General features: G+C 41.7%; 1 protein-coding gene across 3 annotated transcripts in view; it reads right to left on the bottom strand.

The window, feature by feature from the left end:
• The window catches only part of Art1 (arginine methyltransferase 1), a 38,367-nt gene that overhangs the window by 2,266 nt on the left and 11,203 nt on the right, over positions 1-24,898 (bottom strand). For all 3 annotated transcript variants that reach the window (XM_080287076.1, XM_080287077.1, XM_080287078.1), the window contains exons 5-9: positions 24,259-24,458; positions 16,080-16,199; positions 10,739-10,828; positions 8,624-8,711; positions 5,825-6,041 (exon numbers count right to left, since the gene is read on the bottom strand). In XM_080287076.1, coding sequence (XP_080143202.1) covers positions 5,836-6,041; positions 8,624-8,711; positions 10,739-10,828; positions 16,080-16,199; positions 24,259-24,458 — 704 coding nt within the window. In that variant the 3' untranslated portion in view covers positions 5,825-5,835. The remainder of the gene's footprint in view (positions 1-5,824; positions 6,042-8,623; positions 8,712-10,738; positions 10,829-16,079; positions 16,200-24,258; positions 24,459-24,898) is intronic.

Genomic DNA, 24,898 nt, shown 5'->3' with positions numbered 1-24,898 from the left:
ATGCTGTGAGATTATTAGCTCAGTGCCTGCCTGACTTTGGGTGGGAGAGCATGTCAGATTTTCTTGTCCTGCCTGGCCCTTGTTAATTTCAAAGCTCTCGTTTTCACACCCCCCTCTGCCTCAGTGAATCATTGGAGATGGGTCCGAAGCCACTAACTGATGTAGGAAAAGCCCGAATTTTAACTATGAGAGAGGAAAATGTAAAAATTAAGGAGAGGCTTCAGTGCAGCAGTACGGCTGGGGATCTTGAAGTCTTTCTGAAGTCGATGCTGTATGGTTCTTTCAGACACATCTTTCAGCAATTCTGGGTACATATCTTTCAGCTGTCTAGCAGTCAAACGTGGGTCTTTTATCACAGCTTGCTTCAGTAACCTGTCTGTAGTTGGTGATGTCTTCCTTTTAGGTCCTAGCCTGTCTTTATGTTGGGGAATTGTGTTTTTTGGCAGGTGGCGGGCAGCAGCAAGGAGTGCCATAACGGTAGATTTTCCTCACCCAGTTCGAATACAAATATCCTTAATTTTTACATTTTCCTCTCTCATAGTTAAAATTCGGGCTTTTTCTACATCAGTTAATGGCTTGGGACCCATCTCCAATGATTCACTAAGGCAGAGGAGGGTGTGAAAACGAGAGCTTTGAAATTAACAAGTGCCAGGCAGGACAAGAAAATCTGACGTGCTTTCCCATCCAAAGTCAGGCAGGCACTGAGGTCATAAACTCACAGCATGTGGTGGTAACCCTATAAAGCTGCTAAAAGGCACCAGAAAAAAAATCCACCGACTACAGGAATTTTCCTACAATATTTCTTGGACCCTATCAAATATATGGTGCGAATTAAAGGGTCCAGACTTCCATTCCGCCGACTGTATATATATATATATATATATATATATATATATATATATATATATATATATATAAAAAAGTGAGTTTTACACCAGGTACCCCTTTTTTGGATAAGGGCTAAGGCGTTGCCCCTGGGTAGAGGACTTTGGTTTGGAGCGTGTAGCATTTTATGACCGGATGCCCTTCCTGATGTCTACCAATGACCCTTGGGTGGATTCGATCCTCCAACCCTTCGGTCAGAGCGGAGCGCTCTAACCCACTAAGCCACGGCTGCTACGATATATATATATATAATCATTATCATCATCCGGACCTACTTTCCCACCCTAGGCACAGTGAAGAGTACCATTATGTCTGCCTGTATGTATGTATGTGTATATATATATATATATATATATATATATATATACAGTAGAACCTCTCTCATTCGGACTATATGGGGGGAAGGGTTGTCCGAATTAGCAGATTGTCCGGACCATCAGGGTAATCTCCAGTTCATACCAAACTCTATCTACATATGGTATGTTTGTTAATTATTAACACATGTGGCATATGTCAACCCTACGTAACTGCAAAAGATGAAAGGATACCAGTACTAAAATAACAAAACTAATCATGTACGATAGTTTTGTATTGCATAATTTACAGGTAAGGCCATGACAAGAAACTAGCCTACATTTTAAATTTAGTAAGTGACTAAGGCCCGTGTAGGCAAAAAAAAAAAATTAATTAATTAACTAATATTTGGAATAAAAATAAAACTTATGTAGGCAAAAAATACATTGTCATCTTTGGTATATTGATAACACCCATATGGGCAAGAAGCTAATGTTTGATGTACAAGTAAAGCACATTTAAGTACAAAAAATAACCTACAGTAATCATTTAACACTGCAGAATATTCTGACCCATTTTTGTGTAAGCAAACTCCTCCTTTTAACACCTTTATTCATTGCAGAAGCTACACTTGCATTAAGGTGCATGGTAAGGAGGATTAACTTTTGAAATACAGCATAAAAATATAAATGGTTGGTGAACTAGTTGATGGAACGAATGCTAGCGTGTGTTTAAACAGGCGCCCATGTTGCGACCTAGCGTTATCCGAGACTAAACGAATGACGATCGCTTTCCGCGTCGATACTAAAAATGACTTTAGAATTTCTTTCAACATATTTTTCGAGCTTATCATTTTTAAATTTTGTCCGGATTAACAGAAATCCGGATTAATGGGGTCTGGATTAAAGAGGTTCTACTGTATATACACATACACACATACAGTACCCTCGCGTCCAACATGTGTTTGTCCGGCACGATTCGCGTCCAGCATGGAAAGCAAAAAGTTAGTATGATTTAATACGATTTAATTACTGTAACACGGGTGCATTATCATAACACAGACGGAGCTCCGAGAAGTGGGCGAAATCCACAGAGTTCGCCTCTAGCACAATCACCCCCGGTCCAACACGGTCATACTGGACGTTCCCATGATGCTGACAGCCAATCAAAACTTCCGATCAAGTAGACTCCCCCGCCCGCAATCGTGACGTGATCGTGATGTCGCCCAATAAAAAATGCTTCTGCTCTCACGTGATGTTTTGTTTAAATTTCTCCTGCCACAGCGCCACTCAGTCGCATAATTTGCATTGGAAGGTGCTTTTTTCTCGCTGCATTTTCTGCCCTTGCTACTGCATTTTACTCTGCTCACGATGCCTAGGGAGCCTTCTGAGAACCCCCAAGAAGCAGCAGCACCTCCCTCAGGCCACCAATCTAGAAATCATCAAGAGGAAGAAGAAAGGGGGGAAGAAAGTGGACATCGCCAAGGCCTACAACGTGAATGAAGCCAGCGTGAGGACCATAATTAAAAACCAAGACAAGATCCCAGCAGCAGTAAAGGCTTACGGATAGGACAGGCAGAAGCAGGACCTTCCATGGATGTGGACGAGGATAGTGATTCTGAGTGTGATTTTGAAGGATTTACGAGGGAGGTTGAGGAGGAGCAGCAGCCATTACCCACTAGTGAAGCCAGAAGCCATCCTCCGGGGACCCAGTAGGACTACCTACAGCATTGGATACCACCTTCCATTCCCAGCAAGCCCACCAACACTATCCTAAAAGGTTAGTTATCATTCATAGTACAGCACCATTTATTATAATTACAGCAGTACCAATATATGTATAGGTAAATGGTAGGTATTTAGGGTGACTTTTCCTAGGGTTGCTGACATAATTCATTTTTCCCCATAAGCTCTGTTGTTTGTCCAACACATCTTTAGTCCAACACGGGACCCATGCATGACAATATTATCGTGTTGGAAGCGAGGGTACTGTGTGTGTATATATATATATATATATAATACATATATATACAGTAAAACCTCGATATAATGGACTTCAAAGGGCCAGAATTCGTTTTTGTCAGGCTTAAGGAGCTACTGGACTAAGTTCTTGTATAATGGAAAAAGTCCAATAAAGCCAGATGCAGTCCAGGCTGCCTGACCACTTCAGCTATGCTCACCACAATGGGAAAAAAAAAAAAAAAAAAAAAAAAAAAAAAAAAAAAAAAATCATAATGCAGTGCAATATTATTATGTATTATACCATTTGATTGTGGTAGGTGAGGGTGCTCACCATCCACTCACTTGATGTAGTGCTGCTCTCAGGTGTCTGCCCTTTCCTCTCCTCCGTCCTTCTTTCCTTCCATCCTCTTCTGTCTTTCTTTCCTTCATTCTTTCCTCTTCCTTCTGCCTACAAGTGACTTTACACTCCCTCTTGCGTCTTTTGTTCCTTCATTCTTTCCTCTTCCTTCTGCCTGTGGGTGACTCTACACTGAGTGACAAGCCAAATGGTTTCCCGTACACCAAGAAACCATTTACTACGCTGGGTGGTAACCATATAACCAAATTATGGCGCCTGTTTGTTTAGTGGGTAATTAAGGCGCCCCAATCGGATTAAGCTGGTGAAGGTTTATATCCACGGGGTGGTTGGGTATTATTGCTCATGTGATGCCATTCAGGGATGAGTGAGGCTGGTCACTCTCATCTTAAACGTCAGGACATCTTGCCTAGCCCCGGGCTCCTACGCTCCTCATGGGGCGAAGTAGGACTGGATGATGGATGGATGGATAAAACATTTGATTATTGTAATGAATGTATAATACAGTACAGTACTGCAATGGTGGTGAAAACAGTTTAAAAACCATTGGTGCTATCTGGACTAATGTCTAACGTAACGGAAAAAGTCCGGGTTAGCAGGGGGAAGTCCGGATGTCGCCTTTACCGGAATTTCACTTTTTTCAGAATGGCTTGGGCCCCAATTAGTCCGTTATAGTCAGGTTTTGGTGTGTGTGTGTGTGTGTGTGTGTGTGTGTGTGTGTGTGTGTGTGTGTGTGTGTGTGTGTGTGTGTGTGTGTGTGTGTGTGTGTGTACTGTATAAACTGTATATAAATATATATATAAAAACAAGGAGTGGTTGAGGTTTATTGCTCATGCAATGCCACTCAGGGATGAGTGAGGCTGCTCACTCTCATCTTAAATGTCAGGACCAACTTGCCTAGCCCCAGGTTCCTACACTCCTCGATGGGGCAATGTACTGTAGGACTGGATGATAGATGGATGGATGGATGGATTACTCATCAACTCTTCTTGCAAATAAAACCATCCCCAGGTCCGTAGCTGGTCACAGTGATGAGTATGATACATAATTTTTGGCCACGAGGCAGGATGTATTCATGCGTGTGGCACAGACTTTTGCTTTGCTCTCAACGTGATAACTTCTCATTACTAGATAAACTTGACATAGTTGCACCCAAGACACACCCAATGGCACTATAACTTAGCTTTTTCTTAGTATCCTTGGAAAGAGGCTTGGCGGGGATGGACGAACCAAGGGTCCACGTTAAGGCAGGAAAAGAATTGGATGAGAGACATATGAAAACATCGTCCTACACCTGGCAGAGTCTCAGAGACAACTCAGGTATGTTAGCCTCTGGTGCTGGGAGGCTATCCCCACCCTTTGGTGACGAGATCAAGTGGTGGCCACATCAAACTGGTGCGAAAACATTTGCGGTTATACCCATCACCCGGCAGCCACGATCCACCAACTTCGCATTGGATATAACCATCACCCGGTGCTTAGGGGTTAAGGAAGATGTTACTGAAGGTACACACATGAATAGACCATATCTTTATACTGTGCAGTGAGTTATACTGTGCAGTGAGTTATAGGTTCCACATATAGCTTAGAAGTTAGTGGGACTGAATCCCAGCTACTGTTTATTCTCCACTCCAACAAAATACCGCTACGAAAACAGAAATATATAGGGACTACTGCGTGGCATCCTCACTTCATGTTTTGTTTACATCCGTCAGATGATACGAAATGCTGCTCTGTGACTGGCAAACGCTTCCTAAGTGTATTTTCTTAATGCTGCTGTGACTGCCTGGGGTATCAATGGGTGCCTTCTGAGGGAAAGTTGCCTTTCCACTGAAAGGCACACCAAAGACGCCTTTGAAACTGAGTATGGGAATTGGGTGTGCCATCAAAGGCGCCTTTGACCTGCCGTACTAAAAGGCACCTTTCATCAACTGGCGCCATGGCTAAAGGCTCAATTTGAGTATCTGCCCCCAGGTCAATACATCTATACTATACCACTACATAAAGTCATGAATAATTTCTGAACACATATTGGGAGAAAGCACATGAGCTCTCCAAAATAAATGAAGCACATCTCCAAGGCTATCACCATAAACAAACTTCTGGTAGATACTTCAACCAGATAGAGAATACTATGCAGATGGCTTATAAGCAAATTGATAAACTGGGTTTCTACTATAGTATAATAATATTTCAACCAATTAGCATGCAATCACTTTCTAAAGATGATCAGTAATAATCTACTTACCTGTCATTAATCTACCATACATATATGAGGCACAACTTAATACAAAAGAGAATTCTATCAATATTCATACAAAAGACATACCTGTATGAGTATTAACGCATCTTGTATTTATGAGATTCTTGACATTCTGACAGTTCTCCATGGAACTCCATATCAATATGAAAGTCAAGATCGCGGTTGTTGCGTTCATTTGGCTTCATTGTGAATGTACCAAAGATTTCTTCACCATGCTTTACAGTAAGGTAATCATCAAAGTAAAAGACGGTCTGCTTCCAGTGTGTATATCTCGCCTCAGGAGCTGTAGGAAAGTGAATAAATGAGTTAGTGAGAATGTAGATAAGTAAGAGTTTTCAAAATGCCATACATGTTCAAATAGAAGAATTGTACCAACATCAAAAATGTATGGAGCCACGATATCAGGGGTTTGAATGGTAGATGAACAAGTGTGGCCCATTTCACTGGGCATGCTGATGGTTAGCTCTACCTCTACTGTGTGTCTCACTTCATTCTACCTATAATGTGTTTCCCCATTTCCTTGCTGACTGAGCCCTAACTCACTCCAACCTAAGGGGGAAAAAAAGTGCAGTAAGTTTTTACTCAACCTGGACCCTCTTCAGGCACTGAGTCGAAGTTGGGCTAAAACGATTGTAGTTAACAATAAATGCAAATTATGTAATGTATGTAGGTGTTGATCTCCACTCCTATAAGAGATTAAATCAAATTATTAGTGGTTATGACAAGAAAATACTTTTCTGCACTCAAGGAAACCATCCATCCATTCACAGCCAGCTGCCACAAGTCCGACCGTTTGTCATTGAGTTAGTGGTTTTACAGGAAGGAGCATTTAGTGATCTCAACTACCTCAAGTAGGAGCTGTGTATATAAGGTTGTACCAGGCTCCAACGCTCCTCATGGGGCAACATAGGATTGGATGATGGATGGATGGACAAGTGTGGGAGTAATGGTGGGTGGCGGCGCTCACCATCCACTCACTCAACTTAGTGCTGCTCTCAGGTGACTGCTCTTTCCTCTCTTCCTCCCTTCCGTCTTTCCTCTTCCGTCTTTATTTTAGTCTTTCCTCTTCATTCTGCCTACAGGTGACTTTATACTCCCTCTTCTGTCTTTCTTTCCTTTATTCTTTCCCCTTCCTTCTGTCTATGAGTGATTCTACACCAAGTGACAAGCCAAATGGTTTACTGTACACTAAGAAACCATTTTAATTCATCAATGGGGACAAACAAATCTGGCCTCATTTAATGCTCTGAAAACTAAACACATATATTTCTCCAACAGATAGAATCCCTCAGACTCCCACATAATTTTAAATGATGTCAATATTCCCATATCCACTACAATTGATATCCTAGGTGTCATACTAAACACCAACCTAAACTGGACAGCTTAGGTTAAATCTCGTTAAAAATGCTTCTAAAAAACTGAGACTTCTGTACACAGATCGTAAATTCTTCACTGACGAGCAGTTGGCCACAATATACAAAAGTCATGTGCGTTCACAGATCAAACACTGTTCGCCACTGTGGAGTGGATGTGGAGCGGTTGCTTTGAGGCAGTTGGACAAAACTCAAAATAAAGCCATTAGATTAATCAATAATCCTGCCATTATGCAGGACTTCCTTCATTATCAGTACGCAGAGATGTTGCTTCTTTAGCATTATTTTACTGATATTTTTACCATAAGTGCTCTGACGGACTTGCTTCAACTGTGTCTCCCCTTCACATTTTCTCCCGAAATACTCAGGCAGCTGGGAGCACTCATGAACTCCCCCCGCAATGCAGAATTTTTGCTTAGCAAAATTCATTCATCCCCACAACTACTACCCTCTCGAATTCACTTCCCGGGAGTTGCTTCCCACAAACATTTAATCCACTTTTATTTAAATCCGGTTGTTATAAATATTTTATGAATGAAGGACGCCTTTAGGCACATGAACTTTTTTTTTTTCCTTCCTCCATTCATTGGGGAAAAAAAAAAAAAAAACTATGCTGGGTGCTAAAAATATCACCAAATTATGGCGCATGGTGGTTTACTGGGTAATTAAGGTGCTCCAATCGGACAGCCTGTGCAGGTTTCAATCCAAAGCATGGCAAGAGTTTATCGTTCACGTAATGTGACTCGGGGATATGTGAGGCTGGTCACTCTCATCTTCACTGTAAGGACCACCAACTTGCCTAGCCTGGGCTCCTACACTCCTCATGTAGACATTATACAGGCATTAGTATACAGTATATCTCATAAACACAATGTACAGGATGTAGTGTCTGTTGAAAATGTACACAGCTTCTCACTAGGAATGTCAATTCACATAATGTCTATCCACAATCTTGTTGTCCCAGACCATCCAGAATCCTTAACCATTCGATGTATTTCAAACATCCTCGTAGTCCAGACGACCAAGAATTTCACGACGTATTTAAACACGTGGAGTAACCAGCCTTAGTCGGTTAGTCCACATGAAAGGAAATCTACCAGACACTACAACACACACACACACACATCCTCTCCAAGCCGTATGTAATGTCGGAGAGATTCCCTTCAGATCACTTAAAGGGAGAGAGGGGTTAGAGAGAGGGCCCAACACTAGGGTCATTAGGCTCCGTTACGCTGTAACTCACTATTGATAATACCGTGCAATAAAAACTCAGTAACCCAAGAGTGCTGTAACTCACCTCATTGACACTACGTTTCACGACTTTATTTTTGCTGTGCTTGACGATCCACAATCGACTTCCTCATCTTCCTACAAGTACCTTATGACCACGCTATCGAGACTAATGGGGCAACACAGGATTAGATGATGATGATTTCTTTTCACCTAAAAAATAATGAAATAAATGAAACTATCAGTATGAATAACATACCTGTTGAAAATCCAGTCCTCTTGTGACATTTTGTGAACTCAATATTGAAGTATGTGATGAGTGCATGCACGTAATCATTCCTCCGCACCTAAAAATGAATAATACAATATTAGAAGAAAACATAATTCTGTTTTCAGGACATCACTATTCTCATCCTGTTTCACAAATTGAAGGGATGGGTCAATTCATAAACCAGAAAAAAAAATAAATAAAAATCAAAGGTAAACTATTTCAATGATTTATGAACACTCACAAAAAAGGGGGAAGAGGGGGGGGGAGATGTCATGTAGTCTCTTAATAATATCATATCATTTACTTATTTATTGGTTAAACCAGGAGATTTGAGGCCTCCCAAGACTCAAACAAGCTCTGGCTGTTTATGGCTAAGTCTGAATGGTGATGCATTAAAGTAATCCACGTGGTGGCATCTGGGATGTACCCCACAGTCAGAAGCTTCCACAGCCCAACCAGCCTCACCCATATCACTTGTGTTTGTTTCCACCCTGGAAGGTTACACTACATTTTCCATCTGCTTTATACTGCTAACTTCCTTCCCAAACTCTAAACAGCACTGTCAGGGACTTGACAAAAACAAAACAGCCCAAAATCTTGCCAATATAAACAATGAGGACTTTGATATGGATGATGGAAATATGTAAAACCAGATGGAGAGAAAACCAATAAAAAGAATGAGGTTACTGATGTTGAGTGATTGTGGTTAATCATGGCAAACTGCAATTTAATAAACTGCAGACCCTCATTATACAATGAACCGGTATGCAATGTATCGATTATACAATGACATAAAAGTTAGGACTTTTTATTTAATATACAGTACAACAGAATTTTCTATAATACGATTATTATGATCTCGTACAAAGCCTCACTGATCAACATACGTAGTAATTTTCGCTTATATAGCTACTCGCCCTCACGCAAGTCTACAGTAGTATGTTCGTTCCATGATGGCATTTGTAATCATCAGTATCAGGGGCAATAGAATCAGAGATGGAACACCAGCGTGGTATTTAGAGTTCAAGCAGCATATGAAGTGCAATGAAGTGAAATAACTACCAGTTTAGGAGAGCCGGAAACTTGCTTTTAGATTTATTTTTGGTGGTATGCAGCAAGTGAAGTGGGTGAAGTGAAATAACAACCAGTTACGATGAACTGGAAACTTGTTTTTAGACTTTCTTTGTTAGGTGGGTGACTCTTAACCAAAAACATATCCCCATTGAACCAATATCATAACCAAATCAATATATAATAAACCATTATGCAATGGATTTTTTTCATCCACATCATAAAACAAGAGTGTGCTATATTGTTTCGTTTCGTTTTTAAAGGCCCTCCAACATGCTTACATGCATCGGCCTTGGTCACCTAATGGCGGCTTTCCAAGCTGCACGATCCACTGCAGCCTCCCTGTTCAGTCCCTTAACCCTGAGGTCACACTTAATGACCTCATCCCATGTCTTTCGGTCTACCCCTCATAACCCCACACCCAATATTAACACTTCTCACCTTCCTCACCCAATTATCATCCCCCATCCTCTCCACATGTCCAAACCATCTCAATCTACCTCTCCTCATCACAACACCAATACACTCCAGTCCCATCCTACCTCTCAACTCTTATATCGTAAACCCAGTCCCCCCGGACCTTGCACGCAGGGACGCACTACAAATCCACCTGATCATTGCCATTTCTGTACGTCTGAGCTGGCGAATATCCTCCTCCTTTACTGCCCAGGTCTCACTACCATACAGCATTACACTCCTAACACATGCTGCATACAAAGACCCCTTAGCACGAAGGGAGAGCCCTCTCAGTGTCAGAAGAGGCAAGAGCTCCCTGAACTTCTTCCAATCACTTCTCACCCTAGCCACACAGCTAACTCCAGCCCCACCTCCAGCACACAACGTGTCTCCCAAATAAAAAAACTCTTCCACACATTCAAGAGATTCACCAGCAAGTTCAATTCTTTCACACCTGACAATCTCCACCTGCTCTCCCTGACACGCCATTCACATAAAATCAGCATTATCTCGCTTTGTACCTCTGATATATTCACTGTAAATATATCAGAGTACAATATGTTACACTGTACTTACTTGAAGATGGAATGGAGCACTAAATGCAAGGTCTTCTTTCTTGACTGTATACAGGTCAACCTCCTTTACTAAGCATGAATTTGTCACCACCTGAAAAGACATTGATTTGGAGCTTAATTAATATGGATAGATTTCAACACCTTTTACTTAACCATTAAATTATTAAATTTGACTTTGAGATCTGTAAATTTTACAGATCTGTAAAGAACAACATCACTACAAGATTTTTAAGTTTAAAAGCCATGTTCTTGGATATGAAGTTACGAGATAAAGTTTGCACTGAGACTAAGAAAAATAAAGCTTAATAATAAACCAAAACCTTTATTTAAGTTCCTTCTCAACTATAAAGTGTCCCTGTCATTATCCTAACAAGAGCTTTTACCTTTTTTAACTTGTGTTTTCATTCATACTTAAATCATCATCATCATCCGGACCTACTTGCCCACCCTAGGGCAGGGTGAGGAGTAGCAACGTCCAGACAGCCCAGGTTTGCCCAATCCAATGGGCCACGCTTCCATTCACTCATCAATCAAGCCCCTGGAATCCTGGCTCTATGATACACCAAAAACTTCCAATACATTCTGTAGCTTCACATAAATGTATCCAAGTCATAATTAAATAAATAAAAAATATGAAACATGAAGGGATGGAGTGGAGAGGTATTTGAGAGGTGGGGGTGTGAGCTGGGGGGAAATGGCAGGGGACAGGGCGACAAGAAGACAATTTGTCTGTGGCCATCCCTTACAAGATTGAGGTGCCTGACAATATATAGAAAGTATTTTCATAATGAATTTTTTTTCAATCTGAGTCTGTCCCTGTAATGTCAACTGCAACAGCACACCTTCTTCTCAGATGCAATAACAGTCTGAATTTATATAAAGCTTTACCCATTCTAGCAAAGTATGAAGCACACTGGTTGTGTCTGTAAAGAAAGGTGCATGTGAGAGTCCAAACATTGTACAGGTTGTTCCTGTATTTTAGAAAGTGACTGGGTGCAAACTGTAGTACAGTCCAGTTGCACACAACATGCAATGTTCACAATGCAATACATCTAGAATGGTATTCAAGACTAACTGAACCCTAAAAGTACAGTAATCCCTCGATCATCCGACATAATAAAGCCAAATGCATGTCCAGGTAATGGCTCCATCTGAACAATGGACTTCCCCCATGACCCCTCTTTGTACTTAACCTAACTTTGAAAGCCAGTGTAAAAGGCCACTACAGTACATTGTACAACACTTGTTCCTGTTGTTTAACACTACTTAATCTGGTCAAGCAGATCTATAAACCACAGCCAAGTAATTACCATAGTCAAGTAGATAGGAAGCGTTATGAGGAACACACTGAGGTGGTTTGGCCATGTGGAGAGGATGGAGGGCGAAAGACTGACGAAGAGAGTGTATGTGAGTGAGGTGGAGGGGGGAAGAGGGAGGGGGAGGCCGAGGATGAGATGGAGGGATGGGGTGGAGAGGTATATGAGAGAGGGGGGTGTGAGTTGGGAGCAGGGCAGTGAAATGGCGGGGGACAGGGCGACTTGGAGGCGATTTGTTTGTGGCCACCCCAAACGGGATTGAGGCGTCTGGCAATAGATAGATAGATAGAAGTAGACCCATCAACCACAGACAAGAAATCACCACTCCACGGCCATATCCGGAAGTGACATGAAAACGTGAAAAAAAATGGCTACAAAAGAAAAATGCAGTGGGCACACAAAACATAATATTAAAATTAAATAAAATCATGGTAAAACAGAATAAAATCAAAGTACAGAACAGTAAGCTAGAATAAAATTAACGTCAACATTCACGATTTGACCACCCCACTTCTTCAATCTTACCCAGGATCTACCACGTCTCCAGAGTTAGCACTACCCCCTTCCTTTTCCCTGGTCGAGAGGCCATCATCACACACCCTAGGAAGAGGCATGCAAGGAATAGCAAAGTCTGATATAGGCACGGAACAACCACAAAAGCAGCCATGTGTGCCGCCATAACATCTGTCCGGGAGGAGCTATTCACTACACTGTAGCCGTGTGGGAACTGAGAATGACTGAGGAGGTCTCTAGCGGACTCTAGGTGAACTATCCAACTAGACAGGGCGGCGCCACTGGGTTATTCCTGCCCAGCCAGGCACAAAAATAATGTATTCGTGAGACCATAATTTCCACCCGAACACATGCATCCAGGTAAAACGGAAAAAAATACGAATAATGGTTTCGAACAGCCACATCCCAACATCCGGATAATGGACGTCTGGGTAATAAGAGGTATTACTGTAATTACATGACATTATACAAAAGGGCAAAGTCCAAATACGAAACCCATTTAATCCAGTAACTATCGACAAAAGCCAGCCAGCAAGCAGGGATTAGATCCCAGCTGCGACCTGACAGTCTGGGCATGAAGGGGGGGGGGGGGTGATCACAGTCACCTACCGAGCAGTTTGTGCCAATGCTTTGTTTATGAAGATCCCCCCACCCCCAAAAGACTGACCCATTTCTCTCATAACTGGTGATTTAACAATCCTAGGTATCATTTACTGTCCCTGTATCAGCCAAAGTACATCATACACAAGAGTGTACAGTAAACAATACTACAAAAACATATTACAACCCATATTATTTTTTTGTATTTTTTAATAGGAGATGCTGCACTAAGCCCAAAACAAGGCACATATACTACATACAGTACTGCCTGAAGTTTTAATTTCTGATTTAATTCTGTGGGCAATTCAGAATGCTCATATATGGATGTTTTTCATAATATTATGTACAATATTTCTCATTCAATTAATGTGAGGCCAGTGCCTAATAATGTTTCCAAAATACTTTGTGATGTTTGAATGTTTTGTGGTATTGGCTATATACTGTACGTCAAGGGATGACGATTTATCGGTTTCATACATATGTACGAATATTTCTTGATTTATACTCTTATCATATACCACTCCCAGTGATCACCAGCAACAGTATAAAAAAAAAAAAAAAAAAAAAAAAAAAAAAAAAAAAAAACTGCGGTTCCCACGGACAGAGATCGTAGGGGCAAAGGAACAAACTCAGCAAAGAATCAGTGATTCATCTCTCAACTCATATTTACAGAAACTTTTCACTGAAAAGCAAATGACAGTTAATAAATGTTATATGCTTAAAACTGCTTATATTTCACAAATACCAACCATTATAACCATTGCTAGAATCTGTTATGCATAGGATAAATTACGATCAGTGTGACTAAGGAGCTAGATTAGAGTTCGTCTTTATGTGCAACTCGCACCATCGTAAAGTCATGGATACTGCCGTCAAGTTACATTAGCTTATTTATCTGCTGTACAAAAATGGAGAATGTGGTCTCCGCTCCAGAACTCCAAGGTGCCTGGTATATGAGCGTTTGACAACAGACGTCATCAACAATCAATACGGCACACTTTATATGTGCCCTGGCTGACTGCAAATTGGATTCAGGAAGATAACAATAAAAAAGGGTGCGAGAGATATCAGAGGCTGGGCCATGGTCCCATCTGCCAAGAAAGAACCAATAACAAAAGTGGGGGAAACATCTCAGAAAACATGAGGAGGAGTTTTGATTTGCAGAGAATGTCATACCACAGGTGGCGTCTACCTGGTAAAACAACTTTTTTTCTTTTAATATTTGCTCATCACCTCTGGAAGTATCTGAATAAAAGTATAAATCAAGAAATAGTTGTACATATGTGTAAAACCGATAAATCTTCATCTCAATATATACAGTCATTGCCACAAAACATTCGAACATCAGGAAGTATTCTGTCATCTTATTATTAGGCATAAAGCTCACCTTAAATGAATAAAAAAAATTTATTCATTCATCATCTCATCCTGTGTTACCCCATGAGAAGCGTTGGACCCCAGGGCTAGGCAATGATAATTTATACATATTAAAGTATTATGAAATAACATCCATTTGTGAGCATTCTGCATTTATCCAGAAATTTAAATAGGAAATTAAAAATTCTGGAGATATGTAATATCTGTGCCTTACTGCGAATGCTCCTATTTAATAATAAGCAGAAGTTACTGTGAATTATATACTTCATTTCAGTAAGTTACATAAATATGATCCCTGGTTGTGGTGAGGCATCCCTCTACTCTGGTCCACCAACCACCTGTTCTTACAGTTCTCAAGGGGATGTAAAAAGGAAAATGTTCCTCCGAGCTAGACCTTATTAGATCATATAGCCCTGCTCGGTGACAGGAGGGCACTACCCTTCCCAGCATGGCAGCCACTGGGCGTGGTTCAAACTCACGACCCCGCAGTCCCAAGTCTGACGCTCTACCACTTAGCCACCCTGCCCAACCTCAAGAGGTTGTAATGCAACAAGATTTGTACTATTTTTTGGTAAGAACATAGCAGTCAGTTGTTTTGGGAAGCTAACCTTAGCTGTTTCACTGGTGTGGTGTGAACCAGCCAGTGAGCAGATTTATGACACAAGTGTCATGGTGGCCTGGGAAATCTGGGAGGCTCATACAGGGAAGTCAACTTTATACAGTACTTTTATGTTGCTGGAAGCAAATGGGTATTCTACAGTAGTATTTAACAACGGCATTTGGTAGCATTTTGGTAACTGAAGGGGGGTTATAGAGATGTTCTGTGCTAAAGGGTCCATAGGAGTACTTTGGGCTCAAGTTTAGGACAATAGCTTCCATAAGCTCATTTACCCTATGCAAAAAACTTAAATGCACTGTATACAAGTGAACTGTATATGAACGAACATACTGCGATACCAGCACTCAATTCAACTGTCCACCAGAATGTGGGTTTCAGACCCAGACTTGAGACAAATGCAGAATGTGAAGAGACCACACCTTTTTTCCACCTTGGAATGGGGTGAGGTAGGGTGCAGAAAGAAAAGGAAAGAGAAAGCACAAATGTGGGAGACCTACCAACAGCATGCCCAGCAAAATGGGACATAAACTCATTCATACACCATTCAAGCCCCCAGAAGCTTGGCTCCACCTCACAAGCCTATCCATACATTTGCAAACATATCTGCTTGCACAAATTCATTCATTTTTTTCTTACATCATCCAATCCTCAATTCTGTAAGAGCCTAGAGTTAGACTACTCAGTCCCAACATTTAAGGCAAGTGTGAACAGCCACACCAGCCCTTAAATGGCATTGTGTGCATGAAACCCCAACCACCCTCAAATGGGAACCCCAACATGCTTCATCCATTTGAAGCACCTTAACCCACTAACTATTTGCCATCACCTGGTTATATAATGTTACCACCCAACGTAATAAGTGGTCTGTGAATATTTCTTTTGCAGTACATATTTTGTACAGATACTCTTCACATTACCTGTTTTGCTTCCACCACATCCACCAAGGGTTCTGTCATTGCCACTTCCCTGATACAAGACATGTCAAACCCGTACACACTGTCCCACCAGTTGATCTTGTCATCCTTGTACTGTCGATCCTGTTGGAGGGAACAATTCAGATATCAAACTGCACTAATATTGCATATATACAGACCACTTCCCCACCTGTGGATGAGTTCTCCAAGTATCAACACAAACTGATATAATGTAACAGTTTTAATAACAAAAGACAAGCTGTTTTTGAGGTTATAGATATAAGTTACTTGAGTATATAGCAGAAAGCAAGTTATCAAATGGAATACAGCATAACAGTAACAATCCAAAAAACAATATAATACACGTAGACTACATCATCATCCAGACCTCTTTTCCCACCCTAGGGCAGGGTGAGGAGTAGTAATGTCCAGACAGCCCAAGTTTGCCCAATCCAATGGACCACATTTCCATTTACTCATCATTCAAGCCCCCCCAGAATCCTGGCTCTAATACACCAAAAAACTTTCACCACATTCTGTAGCTTCACATACAAGCATCCAATAGAGTTAATCCAAATGCTGTCTCGTTAAAATGGGGTGCCAAATCCCTGATCATGCACTTCTACTCACAACATTCATCCAGCCAGCTCGATCTCATCAGTCCCCTAGCCTCACCAACTTCCAAACCTCTCTTCCTCACACACTCATCCACCATTTTGCTGCACCTCCTTGCCCTACCTCACCTCCTCCCCCCTTCAAATTTGCTCAGATATACCTCTTTCACCACTCAATTGCTATCCATTCTCACCACATGACCACACCATCTTAGTACACACTCTTCGATTCTGGTGTCCACAGACTTCCTCACTCCGCATCTTTCACGAAGACTTTTTTTTTTTTTTTTTTTTTTTTTTTTTTTTTTTACGTGTCCGACTCTGGGCAAAGGCTTCAGGGCCTATTTCTCGGGGGCAGTGACCTATCCCAAGGCCCAGTATTCCTCCTACACCTCCACATGTCACCACTTCGGCGCTAACACCCACCATCCGTACTTAATACATGCTCAGGCTGTCTCATACAGGATTGGTGTATGGTATTAGCGGGGGGAACTTTAAGACATGTCGGCGGGTCATCTGGTAGATCAGGAAAGCCTGCTTTTAGGAAATTTAAATCCTTAAACTGTTCCCTGCCCCAGCCGGGATTCGATCCTGGGTCCATTAGGACTGCAGGCCGCCTCTCTACCAATTCAGCCACCACCTCCCCCTAATTTTAGAAATTATACAATCTCTGTACAGTAAGTCATCTTTTAAAATGTTCTTTTTCCCTCAAGTCCACATGAAATCAAAGAAAATGTGCAAATTATAGTCCCATTGCTCCATTAATAGATGACATGACAGGTTCCCTCAGGCTACAATACCAATTACCAACTGCATGGAAAAAGCGGTGATAACCTGAAACACATTCCTGATATAAATGAAGCCACCCTGTATATAAACATACAACTGCAGTGGTGATCTTTACTATTAAGTCAGGACTGAGTTCCAAAATATCAAACCTTTCTCCTATAAAAACTGATACTTTAAACCAGAGGTGCTGGAGAAAGCTGCCATTATGTGGAAGCATCAATATACTCTCAGGTTATACAACTGTCCCTCAACACTCTCCCTGTTCCCTAAATGGAAGATGATGAACTGCAAAAGAAGGGCAACTTCAGCCTGCAACCCACTACATCTGAGGCTACAACAAAACTGTAAACTGGGGCAGCAGTGGAGCATTACAGAAATAGACAACTACTGTGTAATTTGTACGAAACTTAATGGGATAACAATGTTAAAAAGAGACTTAAAATGATGAGTTAAATACAAAATACAGTAGTTAAATAACATTTTCTCACCACAGTACCCACAGCAAAAATTGGACCCTGTATATGAGGCGTTGAGAATAGTAGTGACGTAAGCGCCACCTCGGACGATTTTCAGTTATGTACACCATTGTCTTCCCCCGGCCTTCCTCTGTCTGCGGCAACAACTAAACAGTCAGAATTCAACCCAGAAAATGGTTGAAAACCCTTTACCTTAGAGTGGTACCTGCAGCTCTACGCGCGTCACCCAAAAAAATGTTCTCAAGTTGACTCTGCCTAGCGTAAGCGCCACGGGCAGCCAATGGCATGAGGGAACTTGCTCCTGCCGTTGAGTTATTATAGCACTTTCTTCCTCCTGTGCCTGGACACACAACCGAGTAGTCAGAAGACAACTCGCAACACGGTCGAAATCCCTATAGTATTGAAGGTATTACCGACCCTATGGGCTCACCCAGAAAAATTGCACTCAGAGTTTACCTGTGTGAGCGTATCCGCCAGTGCCAGAAGACGCGGGGCTGAGCAGCCAATGGGAGGCGGGAACGAGCTCCCGTGACTGATGACGCCCCGTTCTCGCCTCTTCCCTTCTCCCTGACCACCACAGTCGTCTTACCTCCTCCCTCCCCACCACACTGAAATTTATTGATTTTCCTTTTTTTCTGTGTGCGTTCGTAAGAACGTTTGTGCCGGCGGTATGAGTGATTCAACGGAGAGTGAGGATGACCCTGGAGTGCCTCTAAGTAGAAAAAGAGGGCCCCAGTGCAGTGAGTGGCAGTCAAACGTGGTGAAAAAGAGACGCAATCTAGGTGAAGCGTTTGTGAGTAGGGTCAGTGGCCGCCATGTTCCACCTCGTAGTGTTGGGGAACCATGTCGAGACGGATGTTTTGACACAATTACCATGCCAATCATTCGGGAATTACATCGCCAGTTCTGGGAGATTGGCGATTTTGCGTTGCAGAACGCATACATTCAGAAGAATGTTGCTGTGTTACCTGTGAAGAGACGGCGTCCCGTGCAGCACCCAGAGGAAGATCGCCGCCGTTCTTTCACCCGCTCTTACCACCTTACGTATGAGATTGTCTCTTACAGGTTGTGTCAGAAGCGCTTCCTTTCTGTCCCTGGCATTTCCGAGACACGACTGAGGACGGCATTGAAGTCTGTGTCGGCTACAGGGTGTCCACGTGGTGACAGACGTGGTCGGCAACCTAGCAGGCGTATTCCAGCAGACGTTGAGGCACGAGTGCAGCAACACATTCTCAGCTTTCCCACTGTTTCAAGCCATTACACCCGAGCCAAGAGTCCGCTGATGCGCTACCTGGATACACAACTGAACGTCAAGAAGATGTATCGCCTCTACCTGCTGTGGATGGAGGAACACTACCCCGAGGAAACAAGAGTAAAGAGCAGCTACTACCGAAAAAAGTTCAACAGCTACAGGCTGGGGTTTAAGCCTCCTATGAATGACACCTGCTCTAGGTGTGACACTCTCAAGGTGGCCATTAAGAGGGCAGACCCAGACCAGGTGCAGGGACTCAAACAGCAGAAGAAGGAACACCTCAAGGCAGCTAGAGAGGGGCAGAGGATGATGAAAAGACTTAGCAAGAATACAGACGACAACACTCGGTGCATCTGCCTTGACCTACAGCAGACCTTACCCATTCCTAGGATGGCGACAAGTGTGGCGTATTACCAGAAGAAACTGTGGATGTACAATTTGTGTATTCACGACCTCAAGAAAAAGGAGAGTCAATTCTTTACTTGGGACGAAGTGAATGGTGGTAAGGGCAGTTCAGAAATTGCATCTTGTTTGTTAAAGTGGGTAAATAAGGAGTTTGAGAAAGGTGAGAGGTAAAGATTGTGTCAGACAATTGTGGAGGTCAAAATAAGAACATTAACATTTTGCTACTTTATCTGAGAGAGGTTCACAGCGGTTGCTTAACCTGCATCGACCACTACTACCTAGTACCTGGCCACAGCTACATGGCCTGCGATAGAGCTTTTGGTAACATAGAGAAAACCATCAGGGCCACCGGGGACATCTACGAGTTCAAGGGTTACTGTCTTGCCATACGTGCTTCTCGGGTTGAGCGCCAGAAGGTGAATGTTATGAGACAAGAGGACTTCTTCAACTTTGATGTTCTGCAACAACAAGTTACTGTACGACGTCCAAAGGCTCCGTACGGGTTTATGGAGGCCCGTCGTTTCACCGTCAGCAGGCAGTTTCGTGAAGGGTACTATGTCGCAATGGATTATGAGGGCCCCCCTGGGACTGTTCGGCTCCGGAAGGGCACTGCTATCTCTGACCCTCTCTCATTCAACATCTCACGTGCTCAGCTCCCCCAAAAGTACTCTGCTCCTCGTCGTCTCAAGCCTGGGAAGGTTAACGCCTTAAAGTACCTGCTTAACTACATCCCTCCAGCCTACAGTAACTACCTGAACTACATCATTAACCAACAAGAGAATGAAGGAACAGAGGAGCAAGAGGAAGAGGAAGATGGTGCAGATGGTGCACTGGATGAGAACCTCGATTATGACGAGGATGAAAGTGGGGAGGGGGGCGCGGCCGTGGCTGCCACGCCCAGCACCTCATCCCAGTAGCCCCCCCCACCCCCCACATCATCATTCATCATTATCGCTATCATCATCATCGACAACATCATCGCCCTCATCTTCATCGCCATCTTCAAACAACAAGAGCAGTCCTCATCCTCGTCATAGTAAGTGCTGATTACCTATTTTTTTTTTTCCATTACTATTAATGGCGTAATAATTTTCATTAACAATTTTGTGTACACAATACTATGACATTATTATTACTAATTTTCATTGTGTAAACAATACAATGACACAATACTTTAACTTGCAACGGGATTACGTAACCTTTTTTTTTTTTGATGCTCCCTGCTGGAGGTATGCGCTCTCGGAGTGCAAAGAATCAACACCAAAATTATACATTTTCTTTGTTTTCCTATTATCAACATAATGTATGCGCAAAATCCGGTGATTTTACGTAAAATTTTTTTTTTAAAGATCTACCTATGGAGAAAAACGCAGTTAATGTGGCAATATTCAGATTGTGGTATATGAATGTATTACTGTATGGAAAGCCCTGTAATAGAGCTTCAATTTAAAAGAAACACGAGCTTCCTATCATATCCCACTATAAAGTTATCACAGTCTGAAGATTGCAAAACTTTAACTGCGTTTTTCTCCATTGTTTATACAGTAATCCCGCATATTTCGCAGTAGTTACGTTCTTGTAACCCCCGCGAAAAGTCAATTCCGCGAATACTCTATTAACAATTGAATCTTACACTTGTGTCCACCATGCTGCCCATCACACAGTCCATGTCCATACTGATTGCGAGACAATTCGCCGTCAGACAATTCCCCGTCAAAACATAGACGATTCCCCTTCAGAACAATTCGCACCCTGGACGATTCCCCGCCATTCTATAAATATACTAATCAATACTTTTATCAATATACTTATTAATTAATCAATAGTTTAATAACTATATTTCAAGGGGATCCAGCAAAGTTTATGTTCAGTAGCGTAGGTTCTGGATATTATTTATTAGTTGCTCCTTTAGTCAATAATTAACTTGTTTCTTCCTTGCTGTAGTTGCCTTTGAATTATATTCTAGCATCACCCATAGCTATCTTCATTAATGAAGGCGAATTGTTTTGTGTTTGTTGTGACTGCGAATTGTCCCGAAACCTCCATACTCATCCCGAAATACCTTCTTACAAGATTGAAAGCACATACTCCATTATGAAGGAAAAACGTAAACACCGTACTGTAATACACAGTTATCTACACATTTATTCACAAAACAGTACAAAATAAAAAGATGCATCAACTGGTGATAGCACACACTCGCACGGTCGTTTCTTAGCTTGTCCAATAACACAATTTTCTCTGCTAAGGTCATAACTTTTCTTGATCGTTTTGTCACTTTAGAGTTCTTTCTAATTGTATTATTAGCCTTTGGTGAGGCTGGCTTACGTCCTGGGGCCATGTGGAAAGCAAGTGGGAGGCAAGAGGCTCATATCATAGTGCGGTTACAAGAACAACATAAACGTGAGGCAGTCAGGCGTGGACTGAGGATTATGCGGGGCAGAGAGCAGTGTTGCCATACCCAAACAACGAAATTATGCTAGGGCAATGAAAAAATTATGCTAGATTGAGCAAATTTGTTCCAAGTATAAAATGAATTATGCTAACTTGAAGCTAAATGATAAAATTCTGTACATATTCGTGCTACATATTAATTATGTATTGTTTACTATGAAAATATTAAAATGAACCTACATACAGTAAGAGGATAAATATCGGTTTTCTGCCCATACTGCTTTTTCCCACGAAACTTACGTTTTTCTGATGGATTTTGATGTGATTCATTCGATTTTGAGCATCATTTCCGTCGGAAATAACCAGATTTTGAGATTGACCCCCCCCATCCCCCTGCAATAATGGGGGAGTTTTGGGGAATCGGCGGTTATAGAGAGGGGGGGAAACAGAAAATGGTCATTTCCGACTGAAATGAAGCTAAAACTCGAATGAATCATACCAAAATCCATCGGAAAAACCTAGGTTTCATGGGTAAAATACAAAGCTCAAACTTATCCTAACCTAACCGAACCAAACCGAACCTAACCTAACCTAAAACCTAACCAAACCGAACCTAACCTAAAACCTAACCTAACCTAACCTAATCCAACCTAACCTAACCTAACCTAATCCAACCCAACCAAGCCCAAACTGAAAGTAACCAACTATTCAAACATCATCTTACCTTATCTCTCTCTCTCTCTCTCCCTCTCTCATTTGTAGCTTTTATAAAATTATTCCAAAAATATTCCATTCCATTCTAAATTATGCTAGAATGATGCTAAAACTTCTAATATGCTAAAAAATATCCCAGACTCGAAAATTTGATCAAAATTATGCTAAAAGAATAAAATTATGCTACATATGGTAACACTGGCAGAGGGGCCGTGGGAAAGGGACAGAGGGTGGCGTGAGTTTACCGCGCTAAAATTGGAAGCTGCGGGAATTTCAAATTTTTTGTTTTCTCTATATTCAAGGATATTTTAGTTGAACTTATTAATGCTAAGAAAATCCGCGAGAGGGCAAAACCGTAGACAAAAAATCCGCAAAAAATGCGGGATTACTGTACAGTAATCCCTCTAATATCCGAACGCCCAATATCCGAACATCCCCACTAACTGGACATCCTCCTGGGATCCAATATTCCCAAAATGGGCCAAAAACCGCAAAAAATTCGAAAAAAATCTGACTTTTTTCCCTCCCATAATTTGAAATTCCCGCCTGGCGCCGAGCAGCTGTTACACCATGGTCCCTTCACCCCTTCCTTCCTCCCCCTCCCCCCTCCCCTGTCAGGTTGCCATTTGGTATTTTTCATTACCAAGTGTGGGCCAATTTGGTAATGAAAAATTCGTTTGGTAATGCATTACCAAATGGATTTTTCACATGTATGAGGATACACAGGATGGAGATGGTGGATTGTTTGCTCTCTCTGATTAATCTGCTACCCTACATAGTGTGAAAATAATCAACATGGTGTTAGTTATAAGGAGAGTGATTACATGTATTTCCACTTGTATATATAATTAGTGAAGAATATATGCTAGCTTTACGAATTTGGTAATGAAAAGTTATATTTGACAATGAAAGTTGAGGAGATTGGTAATGTGGCTGTTGCGATCTGGCAGCTCTGTTACCCCACCAACATCAACAGTCACAGCTTAACTCCGATGGAGAGCAGATACTCATAACAGTGCAAGCCACAGGTGCTTGTTTTTTGTGAATAAACAGTGAATAAACTGCAATACCTTGCCACTAGAACACACAGGAATTTACAGTGTTGTGGAGTGTTAAGAAATTAGAATTTAGAGTGCAGAGGATTAACTGTAGACTGCAAACTGGCGGTTCAAACCAGTCCAGGAGCAAGGGACTTGTAAGTACCCAGAATGTTTAATAATGTATAAACTCACCTCTAAAACCTCATTTTATGGTTCTTTTGCATTTATTTCAGTCTTTTATGTCCCTTATTGGTGTGATTTGGGTCTTAAATAGGTGCAATGCATGTCCAGAGGGAGTTGTATAGGTGTTTTTCAGAGTTAGGGTCCAAAAGTACAAGTCCATAAGCTGGGGCCCAATATCCGGACCTGCCTATGGCTCTATTACGTCGGATATTGGAGGGATTACTGTATATGGCATTTACGTCAGTACTATTCTCAACGCCTCATATAGTATACTGTATGTAAAAAATTATTGTGCATTAAATTACAATGTCTTACCTCAATACCTGCAACAAATAGTGTTGCACGGTCTGGGAAGAGCATACCGTCAGGAGAAAGCCACTTGTCTCGAGCATACAGTACAGTCTCCAGCATGGACTCATAGAACAGGCAGTAACCCATCCATTCACTAATAATTATGTCCACCTTTTCAACTGGTAGTGTTACTTCTTCAACTTTCCCATGGATGATTTCTACAACTGTTGGGAAAAAATTTTTGAGACGTATTAATAAAAAGATGCAAAACTGATAAAAAGTCACTCTCACCTTAAAGGCCAGGACCAGCTTGCCTAGCCCCAGCCTCCTACACTCCTCTTAGGATGGCATAGGATTGGATGATGGATGGATGGATTAATAAAATGACAATCATGTACCCACTATCACTCGTTACTCAAATTCTCTAACAAAGTACGGTAATATATTCTTGAGTATAATCAACCTCTCAAATGTTTTCATATCTACCCTTAATGCAATCAGGCCATGTGTCTCACAAGTCTGTCAAAAGATTTAAACATCACCATCATCCCAGCCTCAGGTTTCACCTATAAGATGAAGTAATAAAGAAGCCAATACCAAAGAACAAAATAGCACAAGAACAGAACAAATACCACATGGCAGGTCCGATGAAATGGTCTTCACA

The sequence above is a fragment of the Coenobita brevimanus genome, chromosome 116, assembly GCF_032717465.1.
Source record: "Coenobita brevimanus isolate Jiangsu-jjx chromosome 116, ASM3271746v2, whole genome shotgun sequence".
In the NCBI taxonomy this organism is placed as follows: domain Eukaryota; kingdom Metazoa; phylum Arthropoda; class Malacostraca; order Decapoda; family Coenobitidae; genus Coenobita; species Coenobita brevimanus.
Note: the sequence above shows the minus strand (reverse complement) of the source record. Positions and strands in the feature narration are given on the sequence as shown.